The sequence below is a fragment of the Urocampus carinirostris genome, chromosome 15 (assembly GCF_059441175.1).
Source record: "Urocampus carinirostris isolate Australia breed hairy pipefish chromosome 15, RoL_Ucar_1.0, whole genome shotgun sequence".
NCBI classification, from domain to species: domain Eukaryota; kingdom Metazoa; phylum Chordata; class Actinopteri; order Syngnathiformes; family Syngnathidae; genus Urocampus; species Urocampus carinirostris.
In genome coordinates, this window is record NC_142363.1 from 17431626 (window position 1) to 17451961 (window position 20336).

Sequence of the window (20336 nt, forward strand, 5' to 3'; positions counted from 1 at the left end):
ATGCATTTAGGTCGTCTTTTATTTTTCAGGTATTTCATCAGGAATTTTGTCATAATTTAAGGCGTATTGCGTTGGGTATTTAGTCATGATTATTGTAGTGCGTATAGTCATTTATTTTGACTTTTATCATGTACTCTGTCATGTATTATATTAGGTATTTTGTCATTTATTTTATTGTGTAATTTGTCATTTATTATGTAGTGTATTTCATTATGTATTTAGTCACGTTTGTGGTGTATTTTGTCGAGTATTTCATCATGTATTTAGTCAGTTAGTTTTTCGACCCATAGGTGAAAAGTGTAGCCAGTTTGTTCTGCCCTCATTTCAATAACATTTTGTAATGACAAAATACGCGACAAAATACATACCAAAACGAATGAAAAATACAACAAAATAAATGAAGAATTAAACGACAAATTGCATGAGTAAATGAATAAATTGCAATTATGTCATACAAAAAGGTATAATATGGTGAAGTCTGTGTCCATTTATCTGTACGGTGTGTTTTTAGGTATTCAATTTTTTTACATATGGCATAATCGGTCGTCCATAGGTTTATAGTTCTGACTGATACACAACACATTGCTGCACAATGAGAAAGAAAGAACTGCAAATCACTAACGATACATTTTAGAAGTTGATGCTGCGTGGTTCTTCCCTGATAACCGCTACTTAATAGATATCACAGTACAAATTTGATTGCATTTGAAACGGCACGGATGCAAATGAAAGGCTTCTTTGATTTTTTTGTTTACATTTGGCAACACAAGCTGAATGGTAAAAAATAAATATGCCTTATATGTAACCTCTGTATCTCAACTCTAAATAGATGATCAGTTAAAATAGCTTTAGCATTCATAATAGGAGCGATTTTCCTTCTTTGAAATGGTACATTCGTCAAAATTTGGCATTTTTCAGGCACTGTAATAAACTCTGTAATAAAGCGTTTTGTTCCGCCATAGGGAGTAGGAGTTGTCGAACTTGAAGAGGTACGTGCCCTCCCCGGGAAAATCGTGACTGCCGCCGTAGACGGTAAGATGGCTGTCCTGGCGGTAGACGGGCAAGAGCTCTGCTAGATTGGAGTTGCTTTGTGCTTTGGAGCCCTTCTCCACGTCGCCATTGGTGACCGGGCCTGCCATGGAAATCGCGTCAACCACAAAGTCACAAACGCAAATATACAAACTGAAAATTACATCAAGCCTGACACCTACGCAGTAAGCCAGACTAGAATTCTATCGTAGGAAATCCTATTTACCTGGACTTTACTCCAGCGTCTTTCAGTTTTTGGGGGTAGAAGATGAATGATCTATTGAGTTATAGTCTGATGATTGACTTAACCGGTTTAGAACTATAAGTGTTTCTGTTATCAGTTGCCATAGAGACATGACTTCTTCAGCACAAGTACAGTATTTTCCGCACTATAAGGCGCACCTAGAAGCCTTTATTTTTTTTCAAAAGCTGACCATGCGCCTTATAATACAGTGCACCTTATAAATGGATCAATATTGAGTCGCAGGGTCTCACAACTAAGGCAAGCAGCAGCCGACTAGATTTCCCTCCGTAGGCGAAGTAGTCCGCGGTGTATGCTGGGATATATAAACCGGCGTTTCATTTCCTAACCAATGTGGCAATCATTATTTGAATCGGTCACTATTGGCTAAAGTTATTCGGAGGTAAAGGAGGCGGGTCCTTTTTAGCATTTACAGGCTCGCATAGGCTTAAGCTGGGCAAAACAAAGCCTGAAATTATCCGGAAAAGATGTGAATCACAAGTTTGGTTGCTCTACGGCCTGGATAAAACATTTTTTACTACTGTAGTCTGTATTTGTAATCAGGAATCATGGGGCTAAACAGACAGCTAGCAACAAACAACGTCCATTGATGCAGAGATGCTTCTTGGCGGATTTTTCTCTTTTATTTGTCGGCATTATTGCTCGTTTTGGAGTGTGTAAACATTTTACACGTTTTGATTTACTCCAAGAGGACCATGGTTGCGTATGATTATTGAATGTGATGGCTGCAAGATGACTTTGGTGAGCTACCCCCGCGTTATATTTTCCCAGTATCTATTTTTAGACTAATCTTGATGTTTCTGTGATGAGTCTTTTTTTAAATTCAATTCAATTCAAAGTGTTTATTGTCATATGCACAGTAAAGAACCACGTTTCCCTGCACAGTGAAATTCTTACTTAGCTGTCCACACAGTTGCCAGTGAAAAATAAAATAGAAACTAAGAAATGGTTGGCATTTTTTGAATCCCAAGAGTTTAACCTTCCTAAAGATATGTGGAATGACACATTTGAGTGATCATCGTACAGACACCGTGTCCGTACGTGTCTGAGACAAGTATTTGCTTCCTTCCGAGCCGTCGGATTGTTAAGGGGTTAATACGTTTGACTGAACTATCAAGTCAAGTCAAGTCAAATTTATTTATATAGCCCTTAATCACAAAAATGTCTCAAAGGACTCTAACTGACTGTTTTGTTGAGGTTCCCACTGTAGCGCCTATTAGTCTGGTGCGCCTTATGTATGGAAAATATAGGACAAAAAACTATTTTTGGGGGGTGCGCCTTATAACCCGGTGCTCTTCATAGTGCAGAAAATACGGTAATTTCTTTCTTGTACTGTTCATCATTTATGCTCAATTTTTGAGCAATAACTCCGATCAATTTTACTTCTTTCAGATTTGAAATGTTCTGCGGTCCTCCAAAAGAAACCTTCCTGGTCTTTAATACTGTTAAACAAAATCCAGTTTTAAAAGGTTGGTGCAATAAATTTAAAAAGGAACTTATTACCTTTTCTAGTAAAATATTCTTGTGTTATTAGCAGATAATTTTACTCATTTTTAATGTCAAATCCACTAAGCATTTAACTAAAATATTTTTAAAAGATGTTATGCATTTTATGGAATTTGTAAAATGGTTAAAATGATCCGACATGGCGATTCTGAGACAATGCTGCTTTTTTTTTAATTTCGTATGATTTTTTTGTAAAAATAGAAATAAACTAAACTAAATGGAAATAATTCACACATTTTTTGAAATAGGAAACATGCCATTTATTATTTTAAAGTCTGTGTTCTATATTTATTGTACAGAAACAACAAATATACTGATACATATAATTATATACAAAATAATTCCTAATTAATAAAATGAAAACATGTTTAAAATGTTAAATTATTATATTTTCATTACAAATATTACTTCGTTTAAAAGTTTATTTTAAGAAATATTTTAGTCAAATAGTATAACGGATAGTAATTTATTTAGCAGGAATAAGAAAAATAATATTTATAAATTTAATAAAATATAAAATAAGACATTGAGCAAAAACTTTCAGAAATTTAGCACAGAAGTTTTGCATTTATTTTAAAGTATTGTGTTTTTTTGTACTACAATGAACATGAAAAACAATGTATAAAAGGTTTTACTAGGAAAAAATAGCAAAAATCAAGTAAGATAAGAACACTAATTTAAAAGAACAGTGTGTATTATTTGAACATTATTTGGTGCTAAAAAGCACAGAGAAGAATACAAACTACGGAGACTCTAAGTGACCAAACTGCACATTTTTTCCTTCTCATCTTTTTGCTCAGCTTTCACCAGGTTTTTTGGGGTAACCGTAGCAGCAAGATGGTGGACAATTATGACAGATCCCCGTAGGTGAGGCTCATAATATGTAAAATATATGCAAATTTCTCAATTTATGAGTATTTTGAAAAAAATAAAAAGATGGAAAAAAATGCATTTTTATGAGATAGCTCATGTATACTTGATTTTTTAATCAATCTTTTTTAATGAATTAAGTTTTTTTGTATTTACAACGAGGACTCTCCAAATAATACATACTGTCCCTTTAAATTAAGGGTCTTTTACATGTGGCCTGAGGGCCAGATGAGGCCTGCGGGACGCTATTGTGAGGCCCCAACTTTAATATGTAATCTTAAGAGTCTGATATGGATTTTCCCTTCAGGAAGTAGATCATCACTATGGTTGAACTAAAGGTTAAAGGAAAGTAAATGCAACACACATATCATTTTCGGTGAGTTTCGGCTGTTTGTGAAACATTTTTCATTGGCTTGACCATGGTTGTAAAACAACTTGGCTGAATTTGCTTCGTCATACTTTACAGAAGTTAAATGTCAATATTTTGCAAGAAACCATGTTCAGAATAGTTTATGTTCAGAAAATTGAAGGCTAAAAGACATACATTAGAAACTGAATTGGAATAATTTAATTTCTATACTCACATAAGTGGTCTTTATATTTATTTACTTACTAATTCTCAATATTTTTTTATTTTTAGAACTGATATTTAAAAACAAAGGTATATTCTTAGAGGGGTTTTCTTGTGGAAAACTGGATGATCAGAACCCTAACTCGATCAAAACTCCCGCAAAAATAGACTTAGTTGAACCCCTTGGTTATGGTACTTAATTTACTGCAAAAAGATTTTTAAAAATGAAAATTCAATGTTTTACTCGAAAAAAAAAACCCAAAGAATTCAGTAAAAAAGGAACACCAATACCCTGAATAAAGCAGTAAAATGTGCAAAATCGTGTACATCATATAATAAATTGTGTATATATATATATATATATATATATATATACATACATATACATACATTTATCCTCTATACACATTTTTAGCTTTTTAATTTGTTTTACTTGCACTGAAAGGAGACGACCATTCATCCATTCAATATGACATTATCGCAGACTCCCTGCCTCCATTCTGACCTTCTAGCTCCTCCTCTTCGTCCTCGTCGTCGCTGGATTCGCTGATGTGCACGGTGATGGCCCGATTGGTAACGGGCGTCCAGTCGAAATAGATGCCGAAGCCGATGTCGTAGCCGTCAGTGGCAAACTCCCAGCACACCTTTTTTGCTTCGGGCACAGTCGGCACGTGCACCGTCATGATGTCGCCTCGATATACAGTGACCACACTGTCCTTTTCTCCTCGAAGTTTGGCCTTCAGCTCTTTGAGAGCGGCAGATGTCCATGTCGACGGGGGCTGCAGGGGCGGGGACTCAGCTGGGAGACAATGTACAAAAGGAGCGCTACTAAATCCAGCCAGACACAAACTGACGTCGCACAATACAACAACCTCATTCTCTTTGACATACGGACCTTTAATCTCAGTGGAGGGCAGAGGACTCCCGTCGCTGTTCTTCTCACCTCTGTCCCCACAGGCGTGCTCAGCAGGGGCCTCACCATTAGCCTCAAAATACACAAACAAGATAAGAACAGCATAAATACTCTGTGGTACAGCTGATCAACATCATGGACATGAACAGGACTGTGTTGTAATGCATTCATGCAGATACTAATGCTTTACGCATCAAACTACCGCGTTTCACCCCTTAAAATGCCTACTGCTTTGTGAAAATAATAATTTACTGGTTATCAAATTCAAACAAAAAAAAAAAATCTTGATTCAAGCATTTATTTGGTATTTAAGTCTATAGCTGCTTCATTTTGAAGCAAGATCAAGTTTTTGTGTGTGAACAAACTCTTCCAACGAGAAGAAATGACGAAATAGAAATAAATGATGCAGTTGTGGACGAATGTTTGTAGATTTCAAAAAAGTCGAAGATCAGCATCACTATAACGGAATGGAGGACAAACAATGATTTCCCAAGCTTGAAGGTAAATACAGCTATATACTTCGTGTTTGCAATATTTGGTAACATTTTTAACAAACAACTCTGCTAGCACCTTGTTTTGAAACCATGATTTATGACAAAAATTACAGTCTAAGTGAACCTCAAAAACCTAAACTGCAGGATGGTGACAAATTTTAAATCCTATATTAGTTGATATTAAATGAGCGAGCGAATTATCTGTCTCTGTGTGCCCTGCGACTGGCAGGCAACCAGTTCAGGGTATCCCTTGCCCACTGCCCAAATATAGATGGGATGGGCTCCAGCACCCCCGCGACCCTACTGAGGATAAGCGGTCCAGATAATGGATGGATGGATAGTTGATATTGGACACAGGCTTTTATGGGATTATTTCATGATTTGATCAAATCATCAAACATCACACAGTGAAAAGAAATTCCCTGAAGAATTAGCTTTTAAATGGAGAGTGGGTTTGATGGTTTGGTTGAAATTTGTCTTTAAATATATGTTTTGGCTCCTACAAAAAAGCCTTCAAAATACTTCGCTTCCATGGTTCTTAGAGTCAAAAATGTTTCTGGCCAGTGTCATAGAAAATGTGTGTTTTATAATTTTCCATTAGCTGGCGTAGTCAACTACGAAAAATTCATAGTATTTGATAGCTTTGAAAAGTATACTTGTAGGCTGTCAGCAATATGATAGAAGGCTTGCGATATTTCAGTTTATTTTAAATGAATCTAGAATGTATGATTTTTTTTTAATGTGATACAGAATAACTTTATCACAATATTCTAAACATCAGAGAGTCCTAGACTTATACCTACCTCTTCACACTCTTCAGATGCATCCATATTGGTCAGTTCTGGCGGTTTGCTTAAGTTTGTGGATAGGTCCGTGTTAGGTAGCCTGAAGTAGATAGACACAAAAAATGTAATTTGATTGGTAAGAATTCAAGGAATAAACATTAGAAGAAAAGGCAACTGGTGTTTACATTGAGAAGAGTCTCATTAATAGAAAATTGTGATTCTGTCTAGTACAGAGTTATTCAAAGAGAACAAAACCACAATTACACATTAAAAACAAATCTGGGCCTTTGGGCCGCATAGGGATTGTAAGGGGTCACCCAAAGTTCACACATTTGATAAACCGCTGAGCTTTGAACACTGAATTTCACCATTCAACACTGATTTTTCCATAGGGCACACATTTTATTAACTTGCCGGATTAAATTATTTCATAAGTAATAACTTGAACAAAATAGAAATTCCAGAAAATGGTCAGATAAAGTGCTTAACTAGTCAGTACATGTATATTGCAAACAAAAACCCTGCAAAATAAGTTTTAACAATAGAGCACATATTAATGAATTCTTCCTAAAGACACAAACTATCTTATAGGTTAGAGTTGGGTAAAGTACGACCCGCAGGCCACATACCACCCGTCAGGCTTGGTAATTGTCACATTATTAGATTTAAAGATTAAAATCGGGACCTAATATATTACTTTGCTTTAATTCTGACCATTTTAAAATCAATTTCATAAAAAAATGTATTTAGAAAGAAATAAAAAAGGAATTTTAACATGTACATATAAATGCCTGCATGGATATCTATTCATAAATGCAAAGAAGAAAAATAAAACGGTCTACATACATGATCTTTTTACCGTGTGGATTACTGTTATACCGAATTTGAGTAGATACAAAAATAAAATCAATCATTTTTTCCTCCTGCCACCAATGTGGCCTACGACCCAAAAAGTTTGCTCACCCTTGTTAAAGGTACAGTTGAAATGTTTCTTAATTCTCGTTCGGTCTTTCCTTTTCTCCTGACGCCGCCTCAGTCGCTTCCCGAACCCGATAATAATCCACGGAGCACCAGGTGGTGATCACCACATTTTTGTGCTCTTTTGACTTTCCTAAGAGTCCGATTTAATGGATTAATTGATTTTCAATGTAACGAACCGCTGAAAGCCGGCTGTTGCCGTTTGTTTTGGATGGATCCATTGACTAGTGCTCTTTGACTGGCAGCATACACCAGCCTATCAGAAACGTGCAAACAGACAGCCCTGCCGATCTAGCCCCCGTGATAGCATTTACTCTCTGCTGTCTGCTCAGAACACAACGCATGATACCTTGAAATCATTAAAATCAAATACATTTGTAAAGCACTTTTCAGACTAACCATGACAGGAAAGGGACCTGAGGGAGGCTTAGCCACACTGATAGGGATGGCAGCCGATGGCCTCAGGATTTTCAGCCATTGAACCACACCCTACCAATGAGGTGCCCACAAATGAAGAAACACTCAAATATGAAAATATAAATAAAAACTATAAACAGTTGCAGAACAAAACATAAAAGTATGAAATAAAAAGTATTATACAGTAAAAGATGTGAGGTTAAACATATCAAAACTAAATCAAACTGATCAATTAAAAGCCATATTAACAAAGTGGGTCTTGAAAAAAGGTGAGTATTGAGCCGCCTCTTAAAAATAGCAAGAGTCCCTGCAGACCTGATGTCCTGATGTCCTCCGACAGATTGTTCCATAGGTGAGGACCAAAGTGGCTTTATGCTGCTTCACCATAGGTTTTGGTCCTCACCATGGGAACACTCAACAAGCTGCTGCCAGAGGACCTCAGGGACAACGAGAGCTGACATTATATCAGTAAATCAGACCGAGAAGCTGACCCAAGTCCATTAAGACATTTAAAAACTAGTAAAAACACCTTAAGAGAAAAAAAAAAACACACAAGGATCCAAAGCAGAAATTTTCAGACGAGTGTAATGTTATCCCTCCTGTTAGCACACATGCTGCTGAATTTTGTAGTAGCTGCAAGCTGGCAAATTTATTTTGGGGAAGACTGGAGAGCAGGGCATTACAATAATCTAAACAATACAATATAAAACATGCTTCAGCACCTCCGTGTTTGCCTGACAATAGAGACAATTCATTTGAAAAAAAAATGCAAAGCAGTGAACTAGCTATAATTGAAGCGCGAAGTAGCGAGGAGTCTCTGTAGTTTAAAGCCATCGTGGATAATATTTGACGCCTACAGGACACTATTGTCTAATGCGAATGAAAACCAGTGCCACAGAGCACAGCGTAGCAGCAAGTAGCCCAAAAAAAAAAACATGGAGGCGACCTTAAGTAGGGATTCAACTATGTATAAGAATTAAATGTTTCTCAAACTATGATTTTTTTTTTTTTTATAAAAATTAACATAGGTATGAAACAGCGAGCAGATTTGCTAATTATCACCCAGTAGTTGCCTCCTTCTAATCTAATATTCCTAACTAAAGTGCTGTTGCACACTATGTAGTGAGAACATCAGGGGGGCAATTATGCAATTGCAATTAGCTTGTCCCAGAAATTAAAAATCAACCCTAAAATGTTTATCAATGCCAGTAATGAAGAATGACAGGCAGAAGATATAAATGCTAAAGTTGATGCCATTAATACACTTAAAGGTTTAGCGCTAGCTTTAGCTTCAAATGCAATTGAACATAGGATTTTTAAGTCATTTTACATTTATACTTTGGGAGCTGTGGCTTGGAATTTGCTACTATAAAGCCTAATTATCTTAATACAAGCTGATTAATCTAGGACTGCCAAAAAACATTGCTTATCATTTGAAGGGATATTTGATACCACATTTTTAGGAGCAAAATCGATACCAAAATCTTACGTAGGCATGGATAACGATACCATATACCTGAGCATGTATAATTCCTTTTAATTTGCAAAAAATGACAGATTATTAAAAAAACTTTAAATTGTTGACAGGCCACTAGATGACAGGAGATATAAAATAATGAGTACAGATACCTTAAAAAAGCCAGTATCTGCACCTAAACCCATATTTGGTATTGGCACTCTGCGTGTCATTTAGCGCATCCCTGTGGTTAAAAAACAAAACATCTTTCGCTCAAAAAAAAATAATTATTGGTTTAAATAAAAATCAAAAGATACACGAACCATCATATAAATAGGCCTATTGAAAAAATAAATACTTGTTGGTCAAAAAATATCAGTTTAAAACAAGTGCCATTAAACATCACAGATTAATTATTTAACAATTACATAAATTAAAAATATTTATATAGTTATCAATCTGAACATTTTTGTTTTTAATTAAAAGTATTTATTTCGAATAGAATAGAATATACCTTTATTGTCACTGTTACAATCTCCACTCCAGTTTCACATTTATGCCTTCAAATACCCTCATATTTTTCCCTTTTAGCATTCTTTTAATTCTTATCATTAATGGTTTGCAGTATTTAGTGACATTTTTACAAAAGGACTCTGCTCGCACCTTGTTATGTAACCAATATTCACACACATGAATCGAATTTACCTGTGTATTTTCTGTACAGCCCTTTGAGACTTCTTGTGAATAAGGGCTATACAAATAAACATGACTGAACTGACTGTTAAAAGGCCACTAGAAGGCAGTAGATGCTGCTATCGTATATAATTGTGAGTACTGATACTGGTATTGGCACATGTACAACACTTGCCCTTACTTAAAGGGACAGTGTGTATTATTGACTGCCGGGTACAAAAAATATTAATATAGATAATAAGCAAAAATACATGAAGTTTTATATAAACGTCTGGTTTTAAATTACTCATGTGTTGAGAATGTAGCACTTGTTTCACACAACATGAGCTCAAACTGAAGGGAGCTGAACTGATGTTCCACCATCTAGCTGCGATGGGTACCCAGAAACCTAAAAAAGGCTGGGGGGAAAAAACGAGAACTAAAACTGTGTGGCTATGATTTATGAGTAGCTCGGGAGGTAGAGCGCTCGTCTTGGGACCAAGGGATCCCAGTTCGATTCCCGGCTCGTCCGTGTTACATGTCGAAGTGTCCTTGGGTAAGACACTGAACCCCTAATACCCCCAATAAGCAGGTTAGCGCCTTACATGGCTGCAAGGCCACTATTGGGAATTGTGGAGCACATTGTAAACCGCTTTGGGAAGTCATTGACTTGAAAAGCGCTATATAAATGCAGATCATTTCATAAAGGACTGGTATTGTATAGAATTATGAGTACTGATACATTAAAAAGGCTGGTATCGGCACTTGCATCCATATTTGGTAATGGCACTGCTCTTCTGAAGTCATGGGTTCAAATACAGCTACCAGCCTTCCGGTGCCGGGTTTGCAGATTCTCCTCCGGACACTCCAGTTTCATCCCACATTCCAAAAACATACATGTCAGGCTAATTGGCAGGTCCAAAATATTCCAAATTATCCATGAGTTGTCTGTCTTTGTGTGCCCTGCAACTGGTTGCCCCCTGCTCGCTCCAACACCTCTGCGACCCTACTGAGGATAAACAGTGAAGGAAATGGATGGATGTTAGGTGCCCTACTTTCGAAATGAAAGAAATGGAATTTAAAAATGGGTACTGTTTTGGCGCAAAATGTGTCAATTATTAAAATGTGTCAATTGTTTTGATAGACGATTTAGCATTCAATTGTGCGGCTACGAAGTTACACGAAAAAACCGACTCTTTATAAAAATATTTAACACAACACGATGCTCGAATGTGCTCACCGGTCCGTCAGATCACTGTCGCACTGTTTGGATGTTATTCCCGGGAAAGACGAGAATGAAAGCGACGATAGTCGCGACTGGAGCTCCGAAGCGTCTTCCAATCTCTCCATGGCTGCAAAGCGTAAGAAAAACGAGACGTTGGTGCGCGACTCTGAGATGAAGCACCGCCCCTCCGGATGACAGGGAGGGTCAACGAAATGCAGCGCGAATCGACAATGTTTAGTAAAAGCTTTTTTTTTTAAATAATCAAAAATTGAATTGGAGTAGTAAAGGAGGCCGCACATCCCCATCTTCTTGAAATGTGTTTTTGACAGGATGCTAGTTAGCGCCGTTATCTGGTGCAAGGAGAGAAAAATGGGAGCTGCATCCTGACTGCATAGACAAAGGTTCTTACCAGTGCGCAGCACCAAAAAAGGATAAGTGTAAAATTTCGAGCGATAATGCCGGAATCGAACTCAGAACACCTCGGAACACACTTCCATTGCACTGCAGTCATGTGACGTGTCGAATTGTGGAAATTTGGATACTTCCGTGTTTTCGTGAAAGCGGCACGGGTCGTGAAGTTGAAAAGCTCTTCTCGCGAGATCTTGTGATTGCTGGAGTTCTTATGTAGAGAAATGTTGTTTAAGGTACTGTACAGTAATTGCTTTCAAATGTTCAAAAATCATTTTTACTGTAAGGTAAAATAAAATCCAAAATATCCAATTATTAGATATTAAACTTACTCTGTGTAAAAGTTATGTCTCCTTTAACTTCACAATTCATGGATGTTTCCTTTACAAAATTCCTGAATTTACGTTCTATATCATACACATTATTAATACAATAAGTATATCATGTCACCACACGTAGCTGGTTAGCACAAATTAAAAGAAATGCTTCACATTTTATGTTTGTAATTATTTTATTCGTGCTTTTTAATACAAAGTCAAGAATAACTACATTTTCATACCTGTCAACCTTCACGGCTCCATGCCCTTACAAACTGTCGTATTTTCCCTTATAAAATACAAAATAATCTTACTCCATTTTTTTTCCAAACATGTTTATTTATGTAGTTTAACATGTTATATTGTACATGTGTTTCGTTATATCATATATATTGTTAATTAACATTTTGTTGTGAGATACTGAGTTGCTCGACATGAATGAAGTTTATTATTAAAAAAAGTTCAAAAATGAAGTAGCTTGGACGTTCACTGTTGAAGGAAAAAATACATGCAAATATAATTAAGTAGAATGATACATTTTCTTATTCAAATTATTAATTCATTTTCTGGATTAAATTATTGTTGGTAATATACTGATTAAAGGGATAACCACAAACCTGTCTTTTTTAATTTTGTCCTTTTATACTTCCTTTTTTTTCTTAACTTCTTTACACAACATAATAATTAGTGATATAATGCATCAAAGCAAGTGAGCCGTTTGAGAGCCAGCTCTCTTTAATAAGTTGAGCCGAAAAAGACGGTTCTCTAAAAAGAGACGGACTTCCTTTCACTACACAACTCGAACTCGTTTTACTTGATTGATTTGCCGTTTCATTGTAGTCGGTGTATACTGGATGGTAGCCATAATTGACAAACTTGCATTTTTCCGTACAGATTTTCTTATACATCATGCACGTCTTAAAATGCATAATAAACGTACTTTGTACGGCAAAAGCGTATAGGTTGACAGGTATGCATTTTTGTACTGAGCAAATGTAGGGTGAGGCACGCAATTTGCTTGCCTTATGTCAGAGGGCGATACTGAGACCAATAATTCTAATTTGGTGCACCTTAACCCTTATTAAGAGAATTGAAAATAGTATTAGCAAGTTATTAGCCAAGCAAGCCATCCAGTATTTTTCCTCAAAGCTGGACTTTTTTTGTAATGTGGGAGTACCTATCCATTGATGTTTTTAATCAAAAGGAGCAACGTGTAACGTATTACTGTGCTGAGCCTCTGAAGATTCAAAGTAAGGCACGAATCTCTCGTCTCATGGCAGAGGGCGATGAGACTAAGGATTGTGATTTGGCACACACCTCAGCCCCAAACATAAACAGTAATTAAGGCTAGTATTAGAAAGCTAGCAAAGTCAAGCCATTCAGTATTCTTTTTTTCATTGCGTGGATTGTTTTCCATTATATCAAATCAAATTTATTTGTAAAGCTTTTTAGGCAAAAAAATGCCAAAGTACTGTAAAAAAAATATTTAGCATACAAGACAGTAAAATACCCACTAATCTAAACGAGAATATATAAAAGCATGCATCAGTACCTCCGTGTTCGCCTTCGAGAAAATTGGGCGGACTCTGGCCATATTCTTGAGATGATACAAAACAATTTTAGTTATGTTTTTGATATGTGGAATAACATTAAGCTAGGAGTCGTAAATAATATTTTTTTATGTCATCTAATGGTTTAAAGTCTTGTAATTTTGGGTAACGGTTTCTCTCTCCTACTTTCAGGACCAATGAGTAAATTCTCTGTTTTGTCCTGGTAGACAAGTAGAAGTTTTCTGCCATCCATGACTTGATATCTGAAATGCAATTTAAAAGGCTATCTATCGGACTTGTGTCATCAGGGGTCACGGTAATGTAGAGCTGGATGTCAGCTCAACTATGGACGTTAACTCTGTGTCTCCTGATGACATCCCCAAGGGAAAGCATATACAGTTTTAAAAGTACTGGGCCTAGAACTGAACCATGGTGAACCCCACATGTAATTTAATGGGTTCTAAAGGAACATGCATCAATACCTACAAAGAAATGTCACAGCGATAATAGAGGATTACAGATCTATTGATGCTTTTATTCAAAAGGAACAGCGCATAAATTTCATTTATAAGTTAAGTTCAGACAATAAGCCTTATATCTATGTTGCAGATTATATATTGCTTTCTTGCTGCGCCATTCAAATGATGAATATGATATAGGCTAATTTATTTCTAAGCCTCACTCATTAGAAATGTTCCTCAGTGCACATCACCGGTTAGCACAAATGACAATGAATGCTTCACATTATACGTTTTTATTTATTTCACTCATGCTTTCTAATACAAAGTCAATAATGAACTGTACATCTATGTACAAGACTTCCATGAAAACAAGTAGAGTGCAGCACGTAGTGGAGGAGAAAATAAAATGACGTGTGGTCTTAATTGATATTTTAGATTCCAAAATGTTGTTTAAAAAAATTAAAGCAGCTCCAAGTGGACACCTGGCAATATTGATAGCATGATATTTACCTACAATACAATTAAATAAAAAGCTGCCTTATAATGGGATTCATTTCTATGGACAAGTTCCTTAAAAGTGCAGAGACTTAACTGTGCCGCATTTAAACACATCTTTAGAGATTTGAGTGAAATGGATAACAGAAAAAAAAATCATGATTACAGGTTAGGTGTACAGTATCTTTCCCACAAGATGACAGAACCTGACACGGATAAGACTTAAATGCGTACCTTTGATTGAACATTAACACAAAGGCACTGGTGAGGGAACAGGTGAGCTCAACCATTATGAAATGAAAATTATTTACAACCGGGACAGACGTTTTATTTTAATCCTCGCCCTGTCTCCACTTTTGAGATTCCTCTTGCCGAGCGTCGGGATGAATCTGATTCCTCATGCCGCCCAAGACGTTGGAGGTAGCTTCTGTGGCCATGATGAGGGGCTTGACCACCGCAGGCGGCAACTGACGGAGAACCCCGCCCACTGCACCCGTCATTCCGCGTTGTTCGTGTTCCCGAGTGGCCGTGTCGTAGATGGTAAGCGCTGTGTCCGTGAGGCCCTGGCGATGAAAATGGCAATTTAGCTTTCACAAAAGGAAATGCACGTGAAACCTTTCAGGTTTTCTGGTCTATTAAGCACATCTAAAACCCCCAAATTGGACAGAAATTTAAAAGTGAGCCTTATAAATGGATAAACTTGTAAATGCACACATTATTTATTTGTGCAAGACTTTACCGCAACGCATTTTCTGGGGGAAAAGTTGCTATGGAATACAAGTCACACTAGCCAAAAGATGCATAATTAAGAAGGACAAAGTCACATCTGGAGTATGAATTTCAAAATCCAACATCAAAAACATGCATGTCATCTTGAAAGGCAATTTAGAATTAAAATAAAATAGAGAACAACAGACTAAATAAGTGTACAGTAGCCTAAACTAAGGTTACATGATTGACATGCCTGGTAATGTGAGTAACAACGTAACATATTAAGAGTTATTGAATTAACTCTAGCATGAAGAAAATGCTTACCAAACTATCAGCCTCACTCCAAATCACTAAATCCAATAAAATTATTCATCCTCTGTGTCATTTTTACAGGTAAATAACTAACTCCCCCAACTCGGGTAGTTGATGATGCACCTTCTCCTCTTTCCGCTTCTACCTTGCTTACATAAGTTTTATCGCCACCTCCGCTTCTCGCTAACTCCAAACTTTCTTTCAGCTGCACGATTACCGTTTTTGGCTGCATATTTCACTATTTGCAACTTGTAACCTGCAAAATATGTTTTTCTTTTTGGTACCATTTTTGTTAAGCCCCTTCTCAATTTTTTTTTTAATAAAATACCAGTGTTGTGCGGAAAAAAAAATGTCTACCCCACAATAGGGCAAGGATGAAATTATCCACGCATCCATAGAGCACCCTTTTGTGGTTTAATGTAAATATAATATGTGAAATGATATACAGAGACCCCTCGCTACTTTGCGCTTTGGTTATAACTGGTTCACTCCTTGGTGGATATTTAAAAGAATTGTCTTAATTGTCATTGCTATCAACGTATCTTATGCGGTCACAGAGAGCACAAATCAAGTTAATTGGTCGGGTTCGGGCTGGTTTGGTCTTTTGTACCCGCGGGCCGGGTTGGGCTGGAAGTTTAAGGCCCGATCTTACCTTTAGTTTGTATAGTCCGTTGTGACGACTTGTGATTAAGGGCCATATAAATAAACATGACTTGACTTGACACAGAGTAAGTGCTGCTGCATGGTACAGTTTGCGTGTGTGCTGATATGATAGGCTTGTGTGTGCTGTCAGTCAAACAGCCAGGGTGGGCCTTCGCAGTCAACATCTTCAAATCGTAACAATCTTGGCGAGCAGTTAGAGCTAAGTCTCTGAGGGAAGTCAGAAGAGTGCAAAAAACGTCTGATCGCGCCATGTGCTCACTTGACTGTTATCGAGTCCGGGATTCAATTGAAGCTGCAGGTCTGCCCTAGTGCTACGGCTAAGCTAACAGTACTCACAAGCTACTACCCCTGCGAAGCCTGTATCTCAATGCCAGATGTACTAACCATAAAATAAACAACCTGGAGCTACAACTTGTGGGAAACCGCTATATTTTGGACTCTTTTATGTTGACCATTGCTCAAATGTAGGACATTTGATGCTAGTGCGCAGCTAGCTAGCCTCTCTCCAAATTGCTCTCCTACTCTGAAAGGAGAAGCGCTTACAACTTCGTTTTACTTTTGTATAATGACAATAAAACCATCCATTACACTGCAATTTTGTGTTGTGTGTTAGTATTTGGAGATAGAATAGTTATTATTTTGATAAAGTCGTATACTAAATGTCGGTAATGACGTAAATTTGAGGTAATGCAACCCTTTGGGGGCTTTAATAAGGGTGCAACACTAATTCGACGATGTTCAATTCTTGCGGGTGGTCCTGCTCCCCATTACCTGTGAAAACTGGAGGATCTCTGTACCAGTAAGACCAATTAATAACTCAATGATAAAATAATGTGGGTATAAGTCGCACCCCTGGCCAAACTATAAATAAAACTAGGATATATAGTCTGGAAAATACGGTATAGAACGTTGTTTGCTGACCAAAATCGCAAAACATGGTATGCAATCGAACCCAGGTAACTGCAGTGATAGTGCTAAAACCTAACCACTAAACCACCAGTGATACAGGTAACATATGAAAATGCATTAGGCATTATCAAACTATTTTACTCAGTGTCAGAAACCAATGTTAGAGAATGGAAAAATGAAAGTCACCCTGCAATATATAAACAAACGCAAAGTCCAATTCAATGTCAGATACACCAGAGTCATATCCTTCATTGTGCATTTATTTATATATTTCAGGATGATTTTCTGTTTTCTCCATTCTCTAACATTCGTTTATGGCACAGTGTGATAATGATATCAACTCTAATGCCTTGAAGTGTGACACCTGTATCACTGGTGATCCAGTAATAAGGTTTCGGTACTCTCGCTGCCGCAAACAGGGGTTCAAGACTTGTTGCATGCCATGTCTTGCAATCTTGGTCAGCGACATTAACTGACTGATTTATCTTTGCACTAATACATACCGTAATTATATCAAATGTGCAACTGTTATTTAGGAATAACTACAGTAGCTCTTACAGTATTTTTCATGTGCCTTATAGTCCAGTGCACTTTATATTAAAAAAATGTAAGACAGACAACTTTTTTTGGAGGTGAGCTTTATAATCTGATGTACCTTATAGTGAGAAAAATATGGTAATTGTTTACCTCTTTTACGACAGTGTAAGCTTTGGCTACGCCTTCTCTCAGGTCAACTGGTTGATGGGCAAGTCCGTAGTGTGAGAATCGTTTCACCTTCTTTGTGTCCATTTCATTTGCCACCGGGGACACCATGTCATAAGCTGTCTCTGCTGCTGCCTATAAAGCAAAGTAATTTCAATTTTTGTCAAAGCAGATGATAACTTTATTATTTTATTAAAGATATTGAACAATTGCTAAGAAGACTAAATTAGATTCCAGTTTGTTATTTTGACTATTATATATTGTTCATATCATTTTCACTATTGGGCAAATTATGTTGCGGTTCTTTGATATCGACACCCTTAAGGTGGATCTGCTTTTTTAACTTAGGAGATTTAATTAAAAATAATTGGCTCAGGGAGGGATTTCAGCACAGGGTGGAATTTCTTATCTGAGTTTTGGGTCCTCTTCTGTTCTTTTTAAGTTCAAAATCTATTGATGTCTTCACTCCTTATTTTGAGTGTCTACTAAACAAAAAAACTTATCAGCGGTGTATAGAAAAAAATGATATTTTTAATGGTGTCAGTGAAATATGTTCTTAACTGCATTTGCTCTACGCCTTTTAACAGCATCAGGTTTTTTAGAATTGAAAAATGAGTGTTTTGCATGACAATTGAGGGAAGCACTAATGCTTCTCATATATTGTACAGCAATTAGCGGTAGCAGTTAGTAATGCTCAGCTAAGAGTGGAGATCATAAAAGATTGCAGCTCAAGCACTGCCAATGTTAATGGGGCTAGCGTCTCTGAGCAACTAGCAAGGGCCTTGTGCCGATCCACTTTTAAACAAACCAGGATACACAACTTGGGCTGATTGGTTTGCAAAAAAAGCTACTTTCTTTACGTTAGAATATTCGGTTGATTTCTGCACTATTTTTCCATCTGTCCGAAAATCCAATATCTTAATAAAGAGTATAAAATTAAAAATGTCTTTTAGAATTCCGATTCATCGATTAATCGAAAAAAAAAATCAACCAATTTATCAATTATGAAAGTAATCGTTAGTTGCAGCCCCACATAAAACCATAGTTACGTTCATTTGTTTCATAATGTACTGTACCTGTATGGTCCGCACCATCCTGTTGGTGAGCTCCAGGGCGGCCATAGCTGTGGATGTTCCGAAAGAAGCGGTGCCACGCTGAAATCCTCGCACAATGCGGCCATCTTTTCTATACTGTTCAATTGGGAGCCACACCAAGTCCCGAAATCCCTGAACTGCAAAGAACGGAATTTTACATATTGGGCTGCAAGATACTGTATAAATTACATGAGAGGAACACAAGAGACAACGGCTTTCATTGATAACGACAATAAGCAAATGCATGGTAAATAAGGCGATATTTACCCAGCTGGACCAGTGAATGAATGGGCCCCACACCACCCAGCAGGCCTGGAAGCTGGTTTTTCTTTATGTCGTTAAGCCATTCGTTTATTGCATAGGAAAAGAGCTTATCCATGCCTAATAAACTGCAAGACAGTTACAGGGAAAATAAACATTCAAAAGAGGATAACCAGACTCAAACGTGTTATAAAATTGATTTATTGATTATTCATCATTTTTTTATATAGTAGACAAACTGTTGTCCTTCCCACTCTATTTCAATATGATTATGAACATATATGGCATTTGTTCTACTGATACTTAAAAATAACAAATTGTGCAAAGAAATATACTGTATTCAGAAAATATGCAAACAAAAAATGTACTTTTCAATGAGTAAATAAATGACACGTGATTGTAATACCCTAGTAAAAACGTTTAATAACTGGATTTTTGGCAAACTCTGTCTCATTGTTCTGTATTTTTACTGAGTTAAATTATGCCTTTCCTATACTGGCTTGAACCAAATATCATTGTATTTTCCAGACTATCATGCGCACCCAAAAAACAAAAATATGCCAAAAATTCAAAAGTGCGCCTCATAATATGGGGTGCCTTGGAGACTTACCATATTTTGGTAAATACAATTGGAAATTCTAATTATAGTGAAACGCTAATACAAACAGTAACCATTTATGAATATTTTTTTGTGTTAAATCCAGAACTCATACATTTTGTTTGTGTTCTGTGAAATATCTATATTGTTTAACTATCTGAGGATTTTTTATCTGAGGATTTTTTATAAACCAGTATGCCTTATATATGCACACTGTTTTGAAGATGTGCCTTCTAAACCGGTGCGCCTCATAGTCAGGAAAATACCAGACTTTTTTGTAGGCCTGAATCTGCTGATATAATTGATAATTCTTTTAATGAATTATCTACTTTAATTATCAAGATATTAGATGTAAAGTTCTTTTTGAATTGATTAATCCAAAACCAGAATATTTAAAATTGTAAATGCAGAAATATTGCTCAATTTAAGAAATATTTAGTTCTTATTTTTGTTGTCAAATTCAGAAAATGAGCATTAGGTATTGCAATAATTCCTCTGCCAATTACAAGCAAATATTTGTATTTGATTTAAAACAAAATTTGAAAATATTTAATATGCAAGGACTGACACTACATTGTTTTTCAATATTTCATTATTGGTTCATTGTGGTTTAGTCACAAGCAATGTTCCCTCTAATTTTCCACGGGTCTGAGCGTTCACACAAAGTCGATGAGCAA

General features: G+C 36.5%; 2 protein-coding genes across 2 annotated transcripts in view; both read right to left on the bottom strand.

Moving 5' to 3' along the window:
- Window positions 1–285: 285 nt before the first annotated feature.
- tmed8 (transmembrane p24 trafficking protein 8) lies at window positions 286–11748 on the bottom strand. The gene is made up of 6 exons (XM_088354779.1): window positions 11588–11748; window positions 11194–11305; window positions 6449–6530; window positions 5134–5224; window positions 4744–5037; window positions 286–1132 (listed from the first exon to the last, which is right to left on the bottom strand). Exons 2-6 carry the CDS (start codon window positions 11301–11303, stop codon window positions 915–917), a joined length of 795 nt encoding a protein of 264 aa, XP_088210905.1. The 5' UTR covers window positions 11304–11305; window positions 11588–11748; the 3' UTR covers window positions 286–914.
- Window positions 11749–14191: 2443 nt separating this feature from the next.
- Window positions 14192–20336, bottom strand: part of atg2b (autophagy related 2B) — a 29102-nt gene continuing 22957 nt past the window's right edge. Inside the window, exons 40-43 of the mRNA XM_088354107.1 lie at window positions 19068–19189; window positions 18783–18937; window positions 17692–17841; window positions 14192–14972 (exon numbers count right to left, since the gene is read on the bottom strand). Of these exons, the coding sequence (XP_088210233.1) occupies window positions 14742–14972; window positions 17692–17841; window positions 18783–18937; window positions 19068–19189 (658 nt within the window). The 3' untranslated portion in view covers window positions 14192–14741. The remainder of the gene's footprint in view (window positions 14973–17691; window positions 17842–18782; window positions 18938–19067; window positions 19190–20336) is intronic.